This window comes from Lissotriton helveticus, chromosome 3_1 (genome assembly GCF_964261635.1).
Source record: "Lissotriton helveticus chromosome 3_1, aLisHel1.1, whole genome shotgun sequence".
In the NCBI taxonomy this organism is placed as follows: Eukaryota; Metazoa; Chordata; class Amphibia; order Caudata; family Salamandridae; genus Lissotriton; species Lissotriton helveticus.
The window spans coordinates 698,335,546-698,356,339 of NC_136061.1; the positions used below are offsets into that span (position 1 = coordinate 698,335,546).

Sequence of the window (20,794 nt, forward strand, 5' to 3'; positions counted from 1 at the left end):
GACCATATATAGTTAGGAATTAGCATTTAAAAAACCTTATTTTACTCACACAAAACCATTGAAATTCCATATATAGTTAGTTGCACTAACTATATATCGCGCACCTGCAATCCACTGCTGATCATGTCACATATTACATCATTCATGACATGGTCAGTGACATCACTGATGACATCACTGATGACATCTCAAATGACATCACTGATGACATCTCATTTGACATCATTCTTGTGCTAATACGATAAACCTCTTCAGACTCTAATATAACCTTAGATACACTCAGTGTATACAGACACTCACACACTTCCACTCATCCATGGAGTTACTCACACACCCAGTCAGTCATGCAAAGAAACAATCTCATCTCCATTTCTTCAACTATACAGTTAAACACACCTTACTTATTGAAACATATACTAACACATATTTACTCTCTTATACAATCCCTGATACAAGTTCACAATGATCGATACAACCACTCACTCATTCGGTGGCTCTCATGCACAGTTATTTATATATGCCAACTCTCACATGTACTGTGTTTTACATATGTACTTACTATGACATGTAGCATTGAGATATCCATTCACTCATCAATACACTCATGCACACAGTCAACTGCCCATGTAGCTGTTTCCACATGCACTCTTGAACTCATACACCAAGTGAATAAACTGTTCACACATCTATGCATAGAGTCACACACCTTCCAGCCACCCCCACACAAACTCAATCTCCCATAGAAATACTTGGGCAAGCAATTAATAACACATATAGCCTCTCGTATAGCTAATGATCAACACATGCAGCAGTTTACAGAACAACAGACATAATGATGCACAAATTAAGACAGTTTAGTCACTAACCCATGCATTCAGTGAGACACATTTAATCACTCACTCATACAGTCAGTCACGCACCTACTAAATCCTTCATCCAGACACTTATACATCCACTCATTCTTCAATATGTAAGATATATTTTAACTTTACAGAAACATACAGTCACTGGATGTTGTCATCAGTGATGTCATCAGTGATGTCATTTGAGATGTCATCAGTGATGTCATCAGTGATGTCACTGACCATGTCATGAATGATGTAATATGTGACATGATCAGCAGTGGATTGCAGGTGCGCGATATATAGTTAGTGCAACTAACTATATATGGAATTTCAATGGTTTTGTGTGAGTAAAATAAGGTTTTTTAAATGCTAATTCCTAACTATATATGGTCTATAACCTATGGTTTTTTCAGTGAATTTTCAAGGTTTTGTAAATGCTAATTCCTAACTATATATGGTCTATAACCTATGGTTTTTTCAGTGAATTTCAATGGTTTTTTAATAGCAAATATCATAAGCTGTCGAATGTCAAGTACGTGGTAAGTGAAAACATTTTCGGGTTTATGCACACTGATCTGCTTTGAATGGTGCCCCCCCCCCCTCATTTCTATTAGGAGTACTCTCTCTTTGCAGATAGTGAAAGGTAGTTAACGCAGGTCTTTGCCCCCATTGTAATCCATCGTGCCTGCTTCTCTCTCCATTTGATTGATTGTTATCCAAGTATTTACTGTTTTAGAATTAGTTCTCTTTGGTTCATTCTCTATTTACAAACAAACACAGAGTCGCAATACTCTGTTCAGTCTTTGCAGATAACGAAAAATCGTGTAAAAAAAAAAGAAAAGGAATCGAGCAAAATCAGTAGGCCACTAATGGGATCTCTTTTTGACCTCGCTAAAATAGAAACATTAGGAACAACCCCTCATGACAAATACAAAACTAGTGAGATGAACTGAACTCCACACAATGATGGCTGCAAAACAACTCGGCTCCGCCACCCACCCCGCCCAAAATAACGATAAAGAACGGCTGCCATGATTGGTTGCGGAATGACCACGACGGAGCTACGAAATGGTGCTGCTCTCATGCTAACCCCAGCTTTAGTCTGAAACATCCAGAAACACTGTAGACTACCAATTCGATCAGTTCCGGTAGCGCCCCAATGTAACCCGGTAGAGAAGAACTAGCTCTCCCCTCTTTGACTGATGGTTCTTGTTGCCTGTCCCTTCTGTTGTCATTTAACAGAACTATTTAGCCTGCTGAAAGGGGTTGTGTTCCGACCGCTGGTTGGTGGAGACATTTTGACTATATTCTGTACCTGCGTTGTCGCGTAATGCGTCATATGACGCGCCGCGTTAGCGCATCCGGAAGTCATCCGGGGCGCGCAGCGCGTAACGTAAGCATAACAAGTCATGTGACTTGTTAATAAAACTTTTCATTGGTTCATTTTACTTTTCTTATTGTAATGATGAAAGGCTTGGTCATATGACCTAAAAATTACGCTTTTCATTACTTCCGAACATTATTTTTTCTTAAATATATGTTATAATGTTCCAGGCTAATGTACTTTCCCGGAAATTTTACAACTGTCCTGCAAGTAAAATATATTCTTTTTTCGAGAAAAAGAGCGTTTCTTCGTCCCATGACGGAGCCGTTGAGCAAAAGAGGGTCGACCTGCTGTCTTAGTCGCCGATACGCCTGAATATGAGATTCTTATCGATCACTTTATGTTGCAGGAATAGAAAACACAACAGCCCTTGACCATTTATCTTTACTGCGTTCCTTGGTATTATACCTTTTACCCTTCATGTAATTGGTCTGCTTTATTTCACTTGCCTTTTAATGATTCTAAAACAGTCACTATTATTAAAAACTTTACCAATGTATATACTACTACCATGTTTTCTTTTAAAAACCTTTATTGAGAAAATTTCATTATACAAATACGAGCCTATAACCACGTGGGCCTGCCACAGAGCAAACTGTAATCGTATATGATGAATAGACATTTACACTGTAGAGGAACGTAACGGGCGGGCCATTAGGTTGCAAGAACTAAGGTGTCTAACAGTTACGGAATCGGTGGACGTACATTTTATAATTAAAATACGACAGGGCCAGTTACAATAAAATTATCTAGATATACATTTGCGGGCAAGTACCATGGGTGACGTTAATTCGAACTTTCAACAGTACAGTAATCAATAACACATCAGAACTTAATATCAATAGGGATGTCGAAATATTCAATCAATTCTCGTCCCCGCCCGCCATGTGCTTCAAAACTGCATACGTATCTCGTGATTTCAAGGTTCTGCAACCAGTACACAACAAGGAGTTACGAGTCCCATTTATTCTGGCGCCATTTTGGGCGAGGACGGGCAGGTCCAGGATATAGTCAAAATGTCTCTACCAACCATCGACTATGATGATCTTCATATGCTGTATTTATTAGAGTAACACTCATCTGTCCACATGAAATTAATTTGCCACAATCTAAACATGTCATTTTAATCTTTCCAAAGTTCTTCTAAATATTTGGGACCGTTTCCCTTGCCTCTGAAGCTCTCAGTGCCACTTCTTTGATGAATGTACTAGCAGGTCAGGGGTTCTCCTCCAAATCTCTCTTTTATGCAGCACTATAATTAATTGGTGCCACCTCTCCATATGACGATGCATGGTATAGTTACCACAACTATATTTTTTTTCGGTTCCTCTGGAGAGTTCATCGTGGCAGATGAAGCGTGTAACGTACCGGGCATTTACCTTTTTTTGCATGTACAGGAAAGGAAAAAAAAATCGAGCGTCCGAGTTCTAAGGTGTCCCAGGGCCATTTTGGTGGACCAGGCCCAAATCCAAAGAACAGCCATCTCACAGGCTAATGGGGCGACCCACGCCGAGTTTCAGCATTGTAGGATGACCACACAAGTACAGCAACTTGCTAGACATCACCTCGGTGCCATCCGGATCTCGGCGCCCCACTGCAGATGAAGTGCCTCTCAACTATGAAACCACCACGGTGACATCCGGATCTTGGCGCGTTGTGCTGCCTTCGGCCTATTCGCACATCGGTCCGCTACTGACGCCATCTCACAGGCTAATGGGGCGACCCACGCCGAGTTTCAGCATTGTAGGATGACCACACCAGTACAGCAACTTGCTAGACATCACCTCGGTGCCATCCGGATCTCGGCGCCCCACTGCAGATGAAGTGCCTCTCAACTATGAAACCACCACGGTGACATCCGGATCTTGGCGCGTTGTGCTGCCTTCGGCCTATTCGCACATCGGTCCGCTACTGACGCCATCTCACAGGCTAATGGGGCGACCCACGCCGAGTTTCAGCATTGTAGGATGACCACACCAGTACAGCAACTTGCTAGACATCACCTCAGTGCCATCCGAATCTTGGCATCTCAACGCCTAGTGGTATCTTCCATACAAAAAATATTGTTACGCTGCCTTTGGCCCCATTCGCACATCAGTCCGCAACTTAGACACCACCTCGGTGCCATCCGGATCTTGGAATGTCAGCACCTTTTGGTGTCTTCTCGTCAGAAAATATTGTTGCGCTGCCTTTGGCCCCATTCGCACATCAGTCCGCTACTGACGCCATCTCACAGGCTAATGGGGCGCCCCACGCCGACTTTCAGCATTGTAGAATAACCACACCAGTACAGCAACTTGCTAGACATCACCTCGGTGCCATCCGGATCTCGGCGCCCCACTGCAGATGAAGTGCCTCTCAACTATGAAACCACCACGGTGACATCCGGATCTTGGCGCGTTGTGCTGCCTTCGGCCTATTCGCACATCGGTCCGCTACTGACGCCATCTCACAGGCTAATGGGGCGACCCACGCCGAGTTTCAGCATTGTAGGATGACCACACCAACTTGCTAGACATCACCTCAGTGCCATCCGAATCTTGGCATCTCAACGCCTAGTGGTATCTTCCATACAAAAAATATTGTTACGCTGCCTTTGGCCCCATTCGCACATCAGTCCGCAACTTAGACATCACCTCGGTGCCATCCGGATCTTGGCATCTCAGCGCCTTGTGGTGTCAGTCAGAAAATATTGTTGTGCTGCCTTCGGCCTATTCGCACATCGGTCCGCTACTGACGCCATCTCACAGGCCAACGGGGCGCCCCACGCCGACTTTCAGCATTGTAGGATGGCCACACCAGTGCGGCAACTTGCTACACACCACCTCGGTGCCATCCGGATCTTGGCATCTCAGCGCCTTGTGGTGTCTTCTACTCCGGAAATATAGTAGAAAATATTGTTGCGCTGCCTTTGGCCCCATTCACACATCAGTCCGCTACTGACACCATCTCACAGGCCAACGCGGCGCCCCACGCCGACTTTCAACATTGTAGGATGGCCACAGAAGTGCGACAACTTACTAGACACCACCTCGGTGCCATCCGGATCTTGGCGCGTTGTGCTGCCTTCGGCCTATTCGCACATCGGTCCGCTACTGACGCAAACTCACAGGCCAACGGGGCGCCCCACGCCGACTTTCAGCATTGTAGGATGGCCACACCAGTGCGGCAACTTGCTACACACCACCTCGGTGCCATCCGGATCTTGGCGCGTAGTGAAGCTGCAGCAGCTGCAAATAAGCTTCAGACAGTGTTACAACCGCTGCTCAGAACTCTCAACTATGACACCACCTCGGTGCCATCCGGATCTTGGCGCGTTGTATTGCCTTCGGCCTATTCGCACATCGGTCCGCTACTGACGCCGCCTCACGTGCCAACGTATTTTCTCCGCATTTTATACCCTATGCCGCATAACAGGTCATGTGACTTGTTTATAAAACTTTTCATTGGTTCAGGTTCATTTTACTTTTGGTTTCCTAATGATGGAAGGCTTGATCATATGACCTAAAAACAACACTTTTCATTGGATGAAAACTTTTTTTTTCCCCCAAACGATGAAAGCCCCACCTTGTTTCTGGATGTTTCAGACTAAACTGGCGTCACCATGAGAGCACCACCATCTCGTAGCTCCGTCGTGGTCATTCCGCGAGCAATCATGGCAGCCGCTCCCCACCAGAAGCCTGCAGGAGTCGGGGCCCCCAAAACTTTTGATGAATTCTCAAGGCGGAGGGGACGCTTTCGAGAATGGGGTCCAAGACCTAGCAGACAAGCGTCCGATTTCCAAGGTGTCCCAGGGCCATTTCAGTGGACCACGCCCAAAAAGGAAAGAGCCTGCCGCCATTTTGAGAGTCCTGTGGCAGCCGCCTATCGCTGCACCGCAAGAGTGGGCGCAACTCAGCTGAATGGCGGATTTTGACACAGTGGACCAAAAGCGGACGGAATGGCAACTGAAACGGTAAAGGGGCGCCCCACTAAAACAGATGAGACTCCACCTGGAGAGGCCCGTTCACGCCGCCTCCCCCGGGGCGCTCCACGCCGTTATTCGGAGCAGCATTGTAGGATACCAAAACCAGTGCGGCAACTTACTGGACATCACCTTGGTGCCATCGTTCTGCTGCCTTGGAACTATTCGCACAACAGTTTGCTACTGATGACCCACCCCCCGCGACGCCCCACGCCGTTATTTGCTGGGTGGCAACTTACTAGACATCACTTTCGTGTCATCTAGATTTCGGCGCGTTCTGCTGCCTTGGAACTATTCGCACAACAGTTTGCTACTGATGACCCACCCCCCGCGACGCCCCACGCCGGAAATCTGGACGTTGTGCTGCGTTGGGACTATTCGCACAGCCGACCGCTACTTCGTTGTTTTTCTCTAAAAATGTTTATATGTTATTACTATTTTTGTTTTCTTGTATATATTTATAAATTATTAAAGTTTTATAATCTTACTACTTTGTCGGAGTGCTATATATTTTTAATGTGACACATAATTGTAAAAACTTTGATGTACAAAGAGTCATCCCTGGAATCTTCCGCTTCACGCTCGGTCCCCTCCCCAATCACAATACAGGATGGTTTTCAGATAATAGCAACGCTTCTGCTGTGACGGATCTCATCGAGTGTGGGCCTTGATCTACTATAACTCCTTTGAAGAGGGGTGATTCTTTACAGCTGTGGCCATAAACTACATCTGCAGGGCTAGCTGATAGCCTAGGACCGGCCTGGACAATCGGACACAGAGGAAAAGGAGTGTCAGAGGGTGCGGTAGTGAATAGGGCGAAAGGGAGGTGTCGGACGGGCACAGGGTGTGATTCTCAGGGAAGAGCAGCGCAGATGGGGGGAGGTTTATTACCCATGCATAAGACAGAGAGCGGGGGTGACCACTGCCTGGGTGAGATGCTTGCGAGGGTGGGGAGCCATGCTAAGGATCGACAGCGTGCACAGAGTGGGTCTGGTCAAGGCATCTAAAATGGCTGCCGTGCACGACAAAAGTGTGGCATTTGAAAAAAGACAAGATGGCGCACACAATGTTTTTCAACAATTCCTGATTTCCTTCGAATCGAACGTTAACAGACGTTGGGGCATATTACCAAAGTTAAGCGATATTTATCCCTAACGATGCATTGCAAAGATTTTTTTACCGTCAGAAATTATCGCAGATAAACCTTGCTATTATCAAGGTTTATCGCAAATACGATAAAAAACGAGCGCAATGCATTAATATCGCTGACAACTCCGCGATATTCATGCATTACCGAGCTAATGCTCTTAGCCATGTTATCCACCTCCCATTGGATAACATGGCTAAGAACTGCTCAGGGCAGCTGTTACTTTTTGGAGATATTCGCGCTTATCTCGAATATTTCCAAAAGTTGATAATAGGAGATAGCGATGTTAGCGACTGTTTCCAGTCGCTAACATCTTGGCATGCCCACTTTGCATGTCATTAGTGATAAATATCACTCACATGCAAAGTGGGACCCAAGATGGTCGCTATCTCCTACTAGCCGTCGCTAACTGGTGTTAGCAACACCTAGGTAATACAGATATAATTTTATCTCCGCGAAGCGGAGCGCTGTTACAGATATATATCTTGTTTTTGAACGTTAATTTCTCAAAATGCACTGAAGCACATATATTGAGACATAGCAAAGGCACATCGGGCTACCAGTCCCTAATATTTTACCAAGTTTCGTGCAAATCCATTCAGCCGTTCGATTATTATTATTATTTTTTTTTTTTGCCCCGCGGGGCCCTTTTAAAACCTCCACATCAAACCTAGGGGGTCAGCGAGGATCTACTATGCCCCCTTATGGTCATTTGCCCCTTCGCTTTGGCCTCCTCTTGTCTCTCGATCCTACCGAGAGACAAGATGGCGGCCGCTACGTACTGTTTGGAATGTTTACAGACACCGGAGAGCCAATCAGCTTCGCTTCGCAAAGCTCCGTAACGCGAAAAGTACGCGAAGCGGTGCGCTGTTACAGATATATATCTTTTTTTGAACGTTAATTTCTCAAAATCCACTGAAGCACATATATTGAGACCTAGCAAAGGCACATCGGGCTACCAGTCCCTACAATTTTGCCAAGTTTCGTGCAAATCCATTCAGCCGTTCGATTATTATTATTATTATTATTTTTTGCCCCGCGGGGCCCTTTTAAAACCTCCACATCAAACCTAGGGGGTCAGCGAGGATCTACTATGCCCCCTTATAGTTATTTCCCCCTTTGTTTTGACCTCCTCTTGTCTCTCGATCCTACCGAGAGACAAGATGGCGGCCGCTACGGACTGTTTGGAATGTTGACAGACGCCGGAGAACCAATCAGCTTCGCTTCACAAAGCTCCGTTGCGCGAAAAGTCCGCGAACCAGTGCGCTGCCTGGTCCGCGCTTACAGATATATATCTTTTTTTAAACGTTAATTTCTCAAAATCCACTGGAGCACATATATTGAGACCTACAAAAGGCACATCGGGCTACCAGTCCCTACAATTTTGCCAAGTTTCGTGCAAATCCATTCAGCCGTTCGGGCTAAAAGTGAGGCCAACCGCCCTATGGAAAACTCAATGTTAAAAACACGTTTTGGGACCCCCCTTTTTTCTCGGCCCCCACTGGACGAACCCCCCCCAAATTTTCAAGGGCTGCTCAGAAACAAAATGTGCCATTTTCCTGAAAATTTCAGCCAATTCCGTCCACAAACGCCAAAGTTATTAGACATAGAATTTTCAAAAAACCCATAGAGAAAAAATCCTAACTATATATACCTACTGGCGACCGCCAGTAGGTAATATATATATATATGTATGTATGTATGTATGTATGTATGTATATATATATATATATATATATATATATATATATATATATATATATATATATATATATATATATATATATATATATATATATATATATATATATATATATATATATATATATATATATATATATATATATATATATATATATATATATATGGTTTAGCATTTCCTAAATAGTGACTCCTTGGAAAACACTATTTAGAAATGCAAAATTATATGTATGAAAATCCGATTTCCTAATAGCAATTTCTACAAAATAGGAATCGCTTCTAGGAAATGACAAAAAGGAAAACCCATGCTATTCGTTCCGATGGGCTGGTTTAGCATTTCTAAAATAGCGAATTCCTATTTTGGAAATGCTAAACCAAGGATGGCTATTGGCATACAGCTCCTCGTAATGCACCCCAGAAATAGTGATGCACATGTAGACGACACATGTGCCATAGAGGTGTATGCTCTATCACACTTAAAAACAAAACATTTTGGGGTGATTTTTTTAAATTGCACATGGTTGCTTTTCCTAAATGCCCAATTCACATTTAGGAAATGCTTTGTACATGTGCATAGGAAGCGCAAATAGGTAATCCCTATTTGTGATTTCCTAATTAGGAGATCGCAAATTACGATTTCTACTGGATAGAAATCGCAATTTGTGACCACTTAAAGGGCTGTGTGCATACAAAAATCCCATTTAACATGTCTTAATGGCCCGAATAGCGATTTGGTCTACTGAGAAATGCTAAATGGCTTCGTACACTAAGGGGCAGATGTAGGTAATCCCAGATTAACGATTCTTAAATACCGAATCATACCGATTCGGTATTTAAGAACTGGCAATCGGGATGTAGGTAATTTTACAGATTTAATTACCGAATCGGTATGATTCGGTAATTACCGAATCGGTATTTACCGATTCGGTAATTGCCATTCATTCCTATGGGCCTGGAGGCCCATAGGAATGAATGTCAATTACCGAATCGGTAAATACCGATTCGGTAATTGGGGGAAACATTGAAGGGTGGCAGGGTGTCACTTTGACACACTGTTGCACCCCTCAATTGTGCATGGGTGCACATGTTGCAGACATACATGCCCTTAGGGCATGTATGTCTGCAACATGGCACTGTTTAAAAAGCAATAGAAATGCTTTTTAAAGGGTTTTCATAATTTACCACCAACTTCTAGTTGGTGGTAAATTAAGAATTCTTAAACCCCTGTAGCACTGATTACAGTGCTACCTACATGTCAAAATACAGATTCGGTAATTATACCGATTCGGTATTTTACCAATTCGGTAAAATTATCGAATCTGTATTTTAACATGCCCCTACATCCCAAACTCCAAATACCGGTCGGTAACGGCCGAAATCGGCCGTTACCGACCGGTATTTGCCTTCCTACATCTGGCCCCTAGCCCTTTAACTCAACTCTAATGTACTACTGTGGCACACAAAACATCCAGGTCCTATTAGTTACATTTGAGATGTAGCTGAAATATAAATAGGCAATAGCTTGTAATATCGGATTGTCTCTCTAAATGTTTGCTTGCTTTACTTCATCATGAAAGAACAGTGTAACTAAAGAAAAGTTAACATGACAAAGGTTGGGCTATGCAACGTGGCCAAAACATACATTTTGTTTGTGTAATAAACATTGCAATCTATTGTTGAGCCTGTGATAGATCATACAACTCTAATGTAACAAACACAAAAAAAATCCACTGAGCTTTCAGTCACGGCTGAGAGCCACATGTATATCATTTAGTGTATCTTGGTTTCTAATTCTACAAAAAGACTCTGCCCTCTTCAAAAAATGATAGAGCTGTCCCTAGCTGGCCATAAATCAAACAACTGTGTTAACTAACACAATGTGATTATATTTAGCTCTTCTTCACACATTCATGAAGTACTAGACCCTTGAAATACTGTTATTTTATAAATGTTTTTAAGAACATTATATTCTTACGTCTCCATATGTTGCATAGAGCTCCTCTGCAGACATGGAAAGGATTGATTTTTGAGAAACTTTTCCAGTGTCGCCATGGATTGCCAAATTTATCTGCACATAAAAAAATAATTTTAGGAGAGGTAGGTTAATTACAGTTTTCAGAATAAAATATGTTTAGTCATTTTGATGTTATAGATTATGTTTTCAAAGAAAGTATATGAACTTCCTCACATATATGCACACAGTCTCTCTCAAAGAGAAACAAAAAGCACTTGGATTGTTAGTTACTGTGTCAGAAATAAGATGAAATGCAAGCAAGTGTTCAACTTGGTACTTTTTGGTTCAACATTGTTTGTTGCTTTTATGATCTGTAATTACTGTCTTTGCATCTTATTGACACCTTATACTTTATAGCCGCCCACAACTCTGTCTGTCTGTCTGATGAATCTTAAATATAGCTGAGGATCTGGACAAGCTGCAAGTCAAATCTGTGATGTGGAAGGTTGTGAATTAAAGCATGCATTTAAAAAAATCTAGTAAAAGGCAAGTCATATGAAATGTTAAGTTTGGCAATGAATATTATAATATTTCCAAAAATGAATGTAATATTTGAGACCTATTTGTAGAAAAATGTTTTAATATGTTGATAAAATATCATACACGAGGAATATATATATATATATATATATATATATATATATATATATATATATATATATATATATATAAAATATATATTTATTGTTCAACAAAGTGGTCTACACACGGCTCGCTCTAACTGCTGGTGGAGCGTTGTGGGTACAAGACCACAAAGCCCATTAATATTTGCCACTAACAGAGAAATACGCTACACTCCCAGAGAGAATTTAGCAAGTTAATGTGTTCCATCAGCAATTTTCTCCAATGAAATCCCACGACGCGTTTCGACAATTCGTCTTTTTCAAGCGAGTGTGCACTCTAGTGGTGATGACCATGTATTGGTGTAGTCACAGGCATTATGGGAGATGTAGTATCTTGATATTTGGCATAGTACGTTTTGTTATTCCCACATAATAGCATGTTTCATAGCTGTTGTAAATTCACATAATTACACACCGCCAGTCTCTGGGCCCTTCTCTCCCCAAGCAATACCAGGTCGCATCGGTGTTTACTGTGCAAGGAACCATGACTCGTCATATTGCTTGAAGAGTCTAACCCATGTCGAAAAAGTAGCGCTCATCGCTACTGAACGACCCAGCCTTTTATTTATCTTTCAGAGTCTAGTGCTCACGCTAGAGATTAGAATTTCTTCGCCAACTTCTTGACATTATTTTCCCAACACCGGGCGCTGCCGTAGATTCAAATGTTGTTCAACAAAGTGGTCTACACACGGCGCACTCTAACTGCTGGTGCAGCGTTGGGAGTAAAAGACCACAAACCCTATTAATATTTTCCAACAAGTGAGAAATAAGTTGCACTCCCAGAGAGAATTTGGCACGTTCTTTTATTCCAACAGCTATTTTCTCCAATGAAATCCCACTACGCATTTTGACAATTCATCTTTTTCAAGTGGGTGTGCACTCTAGTGGTGATGCCCATGCATTTGTATAGTCACAGGCATTATGGGATATGTAGTATCCTGATATTTGGTATAGTACGTATTGTTATTCCCACAGAATTGCATGTTTCATAGCTGTTGTAAATTTAAATAATAACATACTGCCAGTCTCTGGGCCCTTCTCTCCCCAAGCAATACCGGTTGGTGTTATGCCTGTGACTGAATATCTCTGGGAGTGCAGCCTATTTCTCTGTTGGTAGCAAATGTTGGTATTTCACTAATTCAAAGCTGTAATATTGTGCCTGGAGTGATAAATGGCTTTTGTAATTTTACAGCTCGGCAACGACAGCACTGTACTAGTCCTATGCTTAAAGACTTTGCTGTATAAATTGCAAAAGACTTTGTCATTTTCTATCTCGGCATGGATAGCACTGTGCTAATCCTATGCTTAAAAACTTTGATAGAAAAACAGACATTTGAGGTGAGCAGATCTAGAGTTTCGGTGGTGTTGAGAGTGCTCTTACAGGGTCTGCTTTCCACCTAAACTTGAGAACTACCCAGAGTTCTCTCCTTCTTTTTTGCATAAGTTATGTGTCACTCTATGCCTGAAAGGGTTTTGTTTTGACTTAATACTGGGTGCTCCCTTGTGTCTGGACAAAGCTATACCTCTCTGAAGAGCTCCAATTAGAGCGAAACACTGTGTCAGGGGTTGCTTTTACACATTTCAGGTTGGCTTGAGTTGGTATTTCCCTAATTCAAAGCTGTAATATTGTGCCTGGAGTGATAAATGGCTTTTGTAATTTTACAGCTCGGCAAGGACAGCACTGTACTAGTCCTATGCTTAAAGACTTTGCTGTATAAATTGCAAAAGACTTTGTCATTTTCTATCTCGGCATGGATAGCACTGTGCTAATACTATGCTTAAAAATTTTGATAGAAAAACAGACATTTGAGGTGAGCAGATCTAGAGTGTCGGTGGTGTTGAGAGTGCTCTTACAGGGTCTGCTTTCCACCTAAACTTGAGAACTACCCAGAGTTCTCTCCTTCTTTTTTGCATAAGTTATGCGTCACTCTATGCCTGAAAGGGTTTTGTTTTGACTTAATACTGGGTGCTCCCTTGTGTCTGGACAAAGCTATACCTCTCTGAAGAACTCCAATTAGAGCGAAACACTGTGTCAGGTGTTGCTTTTACTCATTTCAGGTTGCCTTGAGTTAGTATTTCACTAATTCAAAGCTGTAATATTGTGCCTGGAGTGATAAATGACTTCTGTAATTTTACAGCTCGGCAAGGACAGCACTGTACTAGTCCTATGCTTAAAGACTTTGCTGTATAAATTGCAAAAGACTTTGTAATTTTCTATCTCGGCATGGATAGCACTGTGCTAATCCTATGCTTAAAAACTTTGATAGAAAAACAGACATTTGAGGTGAGCAGATCTAGAGTGTCGGTGGTGTTGAGAGTGCTCTTACAGGGGCTGCTTTCCACCTAAACTTGAGAACTACCCAGAGTTCTCTCCTTCTTTTTTGCATAAGTTATGCGTCACTCTATGCCTGAAAGGGTTTTGTTTTGACTTAATACTGGGTGCTCCCTTGTGTCTGGACAAAGCTATACCTCTCTGAATAACTCCAATTAAAGCGAAACACTGTGTCAGGTGTTGCTTTTACTCATTTCAGGTTGCCTTGAGTTAGTATTTCACTAATTCAAAGCTGTAATATTGTGCCTGGAGTGATAAATGACTTCTGTAATTTTACAGCTCGGCAAGGACAGCACTGTACTAGTCCTATGCTTAAAGACTTTGCTGTATAAATTGCAAAAGACTTTGTAATTTTCTATCTCGGCATGGATAGCACTGTGCTAATCCTATGCTTAAAAACTTTGATAGAAAAACAGATATTTGAGGTGAGCAGATCTAGAGTGTCGGTGGTGTTGTGAGTGCTCTTACAGGGGCTGCTTTCCACCTAGACTTGAGAACTACCCAGAGTTCCCTCCTTCTTTTTTGCATAAGTTATGCGTCACTCTATGCCTGAAAGGGTTTTGTTTTGATATATATATATATATATATATATATATATATATATATTCACAGAAAAAAACAGAGGTTACAGGGGTGTTATAGTTAGTTGGACATTTCACTCGTACAAAACCATTGAATTCCCCAGTTATAGTTAGTTCAGCTAACTATAACTTGCGCGCCTGCAATGCACTGCTGATGACGTCATATATTACATCACTCATGACATCCCTGATAACATCACAAATGACACCACTGATGACATCACTGATTACATCATCCAGTGAATGTGTGTTTTTCCGAAAATTAAATATGTTTTATATATGTATATCTAAAGGTCGATGGAAGAATAAGTAGCTATATAAGTGTCTAAATGGATGATTTTTTTTTTATTCATTGTATATCGGACTGATTAAGTGTTTCTTAGTGAATACATGGGTTAGTGAGTAATGTTTAAATATGTAAATATCTGTATCAGTCTCTCACTTTGTGTATAAGTGACTGCATGGGTTGGTGAGTAACTACATGAGTGTCTATATAGGTTTTTATTTTATTTTTTGAGTATCAGTATGAGTGTCTGAGTGCCTGTATGGTTCGTTGGGGTGTCGTACGTAGTACATAGATGCATGAATGAGTGACTCATTGCTTGTATGTGTTAAAGACAGCATGTGTGCAGGACTATATAGGTGGATGAGTGTGTGTATGGGTGTGTTAGTGAGTGAATGACTGTCTCAATAGTGTCTTTATGAGTAACTACATATGTTTTAAACTAGTATATGTGAGTATTGATGTATGTAAGTGAGTATATGTGAGAGTGAGAGATTGGAAGAGTTCCTGTATAAATTAGTATGTGCTTCTATAAGTGATTGCTTAAGAGAGTATGTATGTGTAAGTTTCTGTAGAAGTAAGTGTGGTGGTGTGTGTATAACTGTATATGCATTTTAATGGATGTTTGATACTTTGTATGTGTGACTATGTGTGTGAGTCACTCTATGGATTAATGTCACTGTGTAGCAGGATGTATAGTTGTATGAGTACATATGATGAGTGAGTACATGTATGAGTGACTGTATAGGACTGTTGGTAAATTAGTGGATGTTTGTGTAGATCTTGGAATTACTGAATAGGTGTGTTGTAAGTGGTATTGGTATGTCCATTTTTTGAAAATGTTAGTTTCTATTTTTGAGTGTGTGTATCAAAGGTTATATTAGGGTGAGAGGAGGTCTGCCACTCTATCACAAGTATGATGTCATCAGTGATGTCATTTGAGATGTCATGAGTGATGTCACTGACCATGTCATGAGTGATGTAATATGTGATGTCATGAGCAGTACATTGCGGGCGCGCGAGTTATAGTTAGCTGAACTAACTATAATGGAGGAACTTTAATGGTTTTGCACAAGTGAAATGTCCAACTAACTATAACGCCCCTGAAACCTATGGCTTTTTCAGTGAATTTCAAAGTTTTTTTAAATGCTAATTCCTAACTATAACGTGCCTGAAACCTATGTTTTTAAGTGAATTTCAGAGTTTTTTTTAACTATGCCTACAGAGGTAGAACATGTCAAGAAAAAACACACAGAAAGAAGAAAAAGAAATGCAGAAAGAAGCAACAGAAGTCCTCAAAGACAAACAAAAGTGCAGGAAGAAGGAAGACATGCAGAAAGAACAAACAGAGAAGCAGACAGAGGCCTTGTTGCAAAATCATCCTGTACCATCAACTTTTTCAGATGGGTACTGGTGGTAACTGACTCTGACTGACCAGTCCTAGAGCCAGTGCTATGCTAAAAGACACTTAAAATACAGTTAAAACACCTACATACACTAGGGAACACTATGCATTGGGCTACCCCTGTGATTAGCAAGACCTACTCTGTAAGCCCCTAGTATATAATAGGGCAGGGGAATTAAAACTACCTCTTAAAATGCGCTGTGGGGTGCGTTTGCACACTGGTGAAGGGAGGGGGTCCTGAGGTGACATTTGTGCAAACACACCCTGTGGCACGTTTTAAGTTGGGGGATTAAGTCCCCTTGAATACTGAGGGTCCCTGGGGTCCAACTAGTCCACTACGTACCTCCAGTAAGCGCCGCAGAGCTGCGTTGTACAGAGGTGTAAAAAGGGGCAGGGCCTGGACCACCTCTCTGCAATGCAGTGCAGCGCATTGGCATTGACTGGGAGCACCTGGTGGGCTAGTTGGGCCCCAGGGGCCCTCAAATTTGAAGGGGAATTATTTCCCCAACTTAAAACGCGCACAGGGTGTGTTTGCACAGGTCACCTCAGGCCCCGTCCCCTCCGTTCCCCACTGTGTAAACACCCCCTGTGGCCATTTTAAGTTGGGAAATTAAGTCCCCGTGAATCCTGAAGGTCCCTAGGGTCCAATTAGCCCACTAGGTACCTCCAGTAAGCGCCATTGCAGAGAGGTGTAAAGAGGGGCACGGCCAGCAGCACCTCTCTGCAACGCAGCGCAGTGGCACTTACTGGAAGCACCTGGTGGGCTAGTTGGCCCCCAGGGTCCCTCTGGATTGAAGGGGATTTATTGTCCCAACTTAAAATACGCCACAGGGCGTATTTGCACACCTCACCTCAGACCCCGTCTCCTCCCTTCACCACTGTGTAAGCGCGTCCTGTGGCCATTCTAAGTTTAGAGATTAAGTCCCCTTGAATCCGAAGGGTCCCTAGGGTCAAACTAGCCCACTAGGTACCTCTAGTAAGCGCCAAAGAGCGGCGTTGCAGAGGGGTGTAAAAAGGGCGTGGCCTCTGAACACCTGTCTGCAAAGCAGCTCAATGGCGCATACTGAAGATACCTGTTGGTCTAATTGGCTCTCAGGGATCCTCAGTATTGAAAGAGAATTAATTCCCCAACTTACAACTCGCCATGGGGCGTGTTTGCACAATGGGGAAGGAAGGTGGCATGGCCTGAGGTGACATGCCTGCAAACACGCCCTGTGGCGCGTTTTAAGTTGGAGAATTAATTCCTCCTCAATCCTGAGGGTCCCTGGGGGCCAAATAGCCCACCATGTACGTCCTGTATGCACCAGAAAGCTGCATTGTACAGAGGTGTTCAGAGCAGAGGCCATGCCCCTTTTTACAACACCATGGTGCTTACTGGAGGTACCTGGTGGGCTAGTTGGCCCCCAGGGACCCTCAGGTTTCAAGTGGAGTTAATCCCCCAACTTAAAATGCACCACGGGGCGCGTTTGCACAGTGGTGAAAGGAGGGAGCGGGGCCAGAGGTGAAATATGTGCAAACACGCCCTGTGGCACGTTTAAAGTTGGGGAATTAATTCCTCTTCAATCCTGAGGGTCCCTGGGGGCCAACTAGCCCACCAAGTAACTCCAGTATGCGTCAGGGAGCTGCGTTGCTGAGAGTTGTTCAGAGGCCACGCCCCTTTTTACAACACTCTGCAACGCAGCTCTGTGGTGCTTATTGGAGGTACCTGGTGGGCTAGTTGGCCCCCAGGGGACTCCAGGATTTTAAGAGGAATTAATTCCCCAACTTAAAATACACCACAGGGCGTGTTTGCACACGATTTACCTCAGGCCCCTCCCACTCCCTTCACCACTGTGAAAACGCAACCCATGGTGCGTTTTAAGTTGGGGGATTAAGTCCCCTTGAATCCTGAGGGTCTCTGGGGGCAACTAGCCCACCAGCTACCTACATGAAGCGACACAGAGCTGCGTTGCAGAGAGGTGTAAAAAGGGGCATGGCCTCAGAACACCTCTCTGCAATGCAGGCCCCTGGCGCATACTGGAGGTTCCTGGTGGGCTAGTTGGTTCCCAGGGACCCCCAGTATTCAAGGGGAATTTGTTCCCCATCTGCAAACGCGCCAGGGGGCGCGTTTGCAGAGTGCTGAAAGGAGGGGGCGTGACCTCTGGCGCTATGGCGGTCTTTTTTTTTTTTAAAGAAGGGGGCCTGTGTGGGAGGGATATACTCAAAAAAACTGAACCGAACAGAGAAGTATCCACCAAACAACAACCAATAAGACTAATAACAACAAACAGTGTTGAAAACAAAAGTCTAATCAAGATCATAAAAAAGCACTGGGGTATCCTACAACTTGACCCAACGTTGGATACAATCATGGGAGCCCATCCAAATGTGACGTACCGCAGAGCAAAAAACATTGCTGATAAAATCACACATAGCCACTTCAAAGAGACACTTACAACAACATGGTGGTTACAAACAGAAGGCTTTTGGCCATGTAAACAATGTAAAGCGTGCAAAATTGCAATACACAAGAAGGAATTGGATATTCAAAAGGGCACAAAATGGAAAATCAGGCAACATCTGACCTGCAAAAGCAACTACGTAGTCTACATGGTGGAGTGCCCAAGCAAGTTACGCTACATTGGTAGCACCATCTATGAAGCCAAGAAAAGGATTCTTGAGCACATTCGAGACACCAAAAACAAAGATCGCTCTAACGCGATAGCAAAACACATGGAGAAAGAACATGAAAGTCGGTGGGAATGTCTCAAGTATTGTGCTATAGAACAGGTACCGCAACCAGAAAGAGGAGGCAAGCGTGAGAGAATTCTACGTCAGAAAGAATCAAGACACATAGTAGCATTCAGAACCTTAGATCCGAGAGGACTCATCCAGGACGAGGAGCTTTATGTACATCTCTGAATCTTTATCTAAGTCCAATTGAGAAGTTAACATCAATGAAAAAAGAAATCAAAAAAATTAAAGGAACGACTTTCTAGAAAGTCAACAATAACATCACAAGATGTGAATAGGAAGAAATAAGAAAAATGATACCAGAATCATAAGATGAAAATAAAACAACAGAATCAAACGTTCACCAGAGAGCACTAAATAGAACTGGAAATTAAGAGACTAATGATACGGACATATAAGCAGGACTGTCCTCTAAATAATGAACAATAAGATATTGTTTAAAAATGTCACAGAGACAAGAGCACTTTTTTATTATTACACCAAACACCATGATGTTTGTTTAAGTGTATTCACTACACTAACCACAATGCACCATATTGAATAAACAGGAAGTAGCTATGTGCAAACAGAAATAAAAGAAGAACCTTTCTCTGTATTACATGATCCTGTGAACAAGGTCCGAGTAACCTGACTGAAATGCATAGGACATGGCAAATAGCTCCTACATAAATACGCCTGAATGATACTGAAGACAAGTGAGTGCTTTCTTTAATTTTGCTGGAAGGCAAACAACTGGTTCATATATATATATATATATATATATATATATATATATATATATATATATATATGCTACTCAAAATAAAGCAATTTGTGCCTCGTCAAGGGTAGTAAGCGCTATTAAATACAATTACAACTCATTACAATACATGAAAGCTGTAATTATAAGACAGTGTGACAAAACATATACTGTGAATAAAATTCAATTTGTAGATGTTAGTGCTTTAACTAGCACCCATTAAAACAGGCAACCCTCAACCACATACAAATGCTGATTATAATACTTTTGCAGAGTGCTCTAAATTGCCTAAAAAGGGACCGGATTGTACCTCTATTGCATACAGTGGAAATCACCTAAATATCACCTGAACATAAAAAATAAACCATAAGACATCCCTTTGACAGGAAACAACTCCAAGGTGGTTTTCACATTGTAGACCTTGGAAATCTGAAAAGATCAGATAGCTGTAAAACATGCTCAAGTAATAGCTCAGCAGCAGATGCTGCTAACTTTAGACGTTCACAGGTTGAACAATCAAAACATGTTTTGGTCACAGTTCGAAATCCGGTACAGCAAAAAGTAACTCACAATGTAACTATCACTTGTTCTTCACTACATGCCACATATCATAAACAAAAAATGTTATGTACAAATAGGGGGTATCTAATTCCAGGAACGTCAAAAGGAATTAACATAAAGGATTAGGATGCATTAAATCATAATATGGTACACCAGCCATAAGGACATGTGGAACTGAAAAACAAACATATAGGAACAGTATAGGATTTTACAGGTTTTCAAGTAAAATTACATTTTGCCAGCTGGAGCACTCCCCATACACTAACAAAGGGCCATGATATTGCATTTATCATTAATTGGGGCTACTTCCAGGGAAAGTCCTCAAGATTCCTTTTTCCTTTTAAAGAAGCTCTGGCCAGTCACATTTCAACACAAAGAAGATACAAATATACAATCAATCCATAATTCAATAAATAAATCCAGACAGTTGGTTTAGCTCAACCAGCGCGAAGTGAATACACAGACTAGTGTGTCATTGTGCA

At 42.2% G+C, this 20,794-nt stretch overlaps 1 protein-coding gene across 1 annotated transcript in view; it reads right to left on the reverse strand.

Annotated features, from left to right (window-relative positions):
- DCDC1 (doublecortin domain containing 1) overlaps positions 1 to 20,794 on the reverse strand; it is a 1,658,417-nt gene that overhangs the window by 1,136,009 nt on the left and 501,614 nt on the right. Inside the window, exon 7 of the mRNA XM_078683738.1 lies at positions 11,017 to 11,109. Coding sequence (XP_078539864.1) covers positions 11,017 to 11,109 — 93 coding nt within the window. The remainder of the gene's footprint in view (positions 1 to 11,016; positions 11,110 to 20,794) is intronic.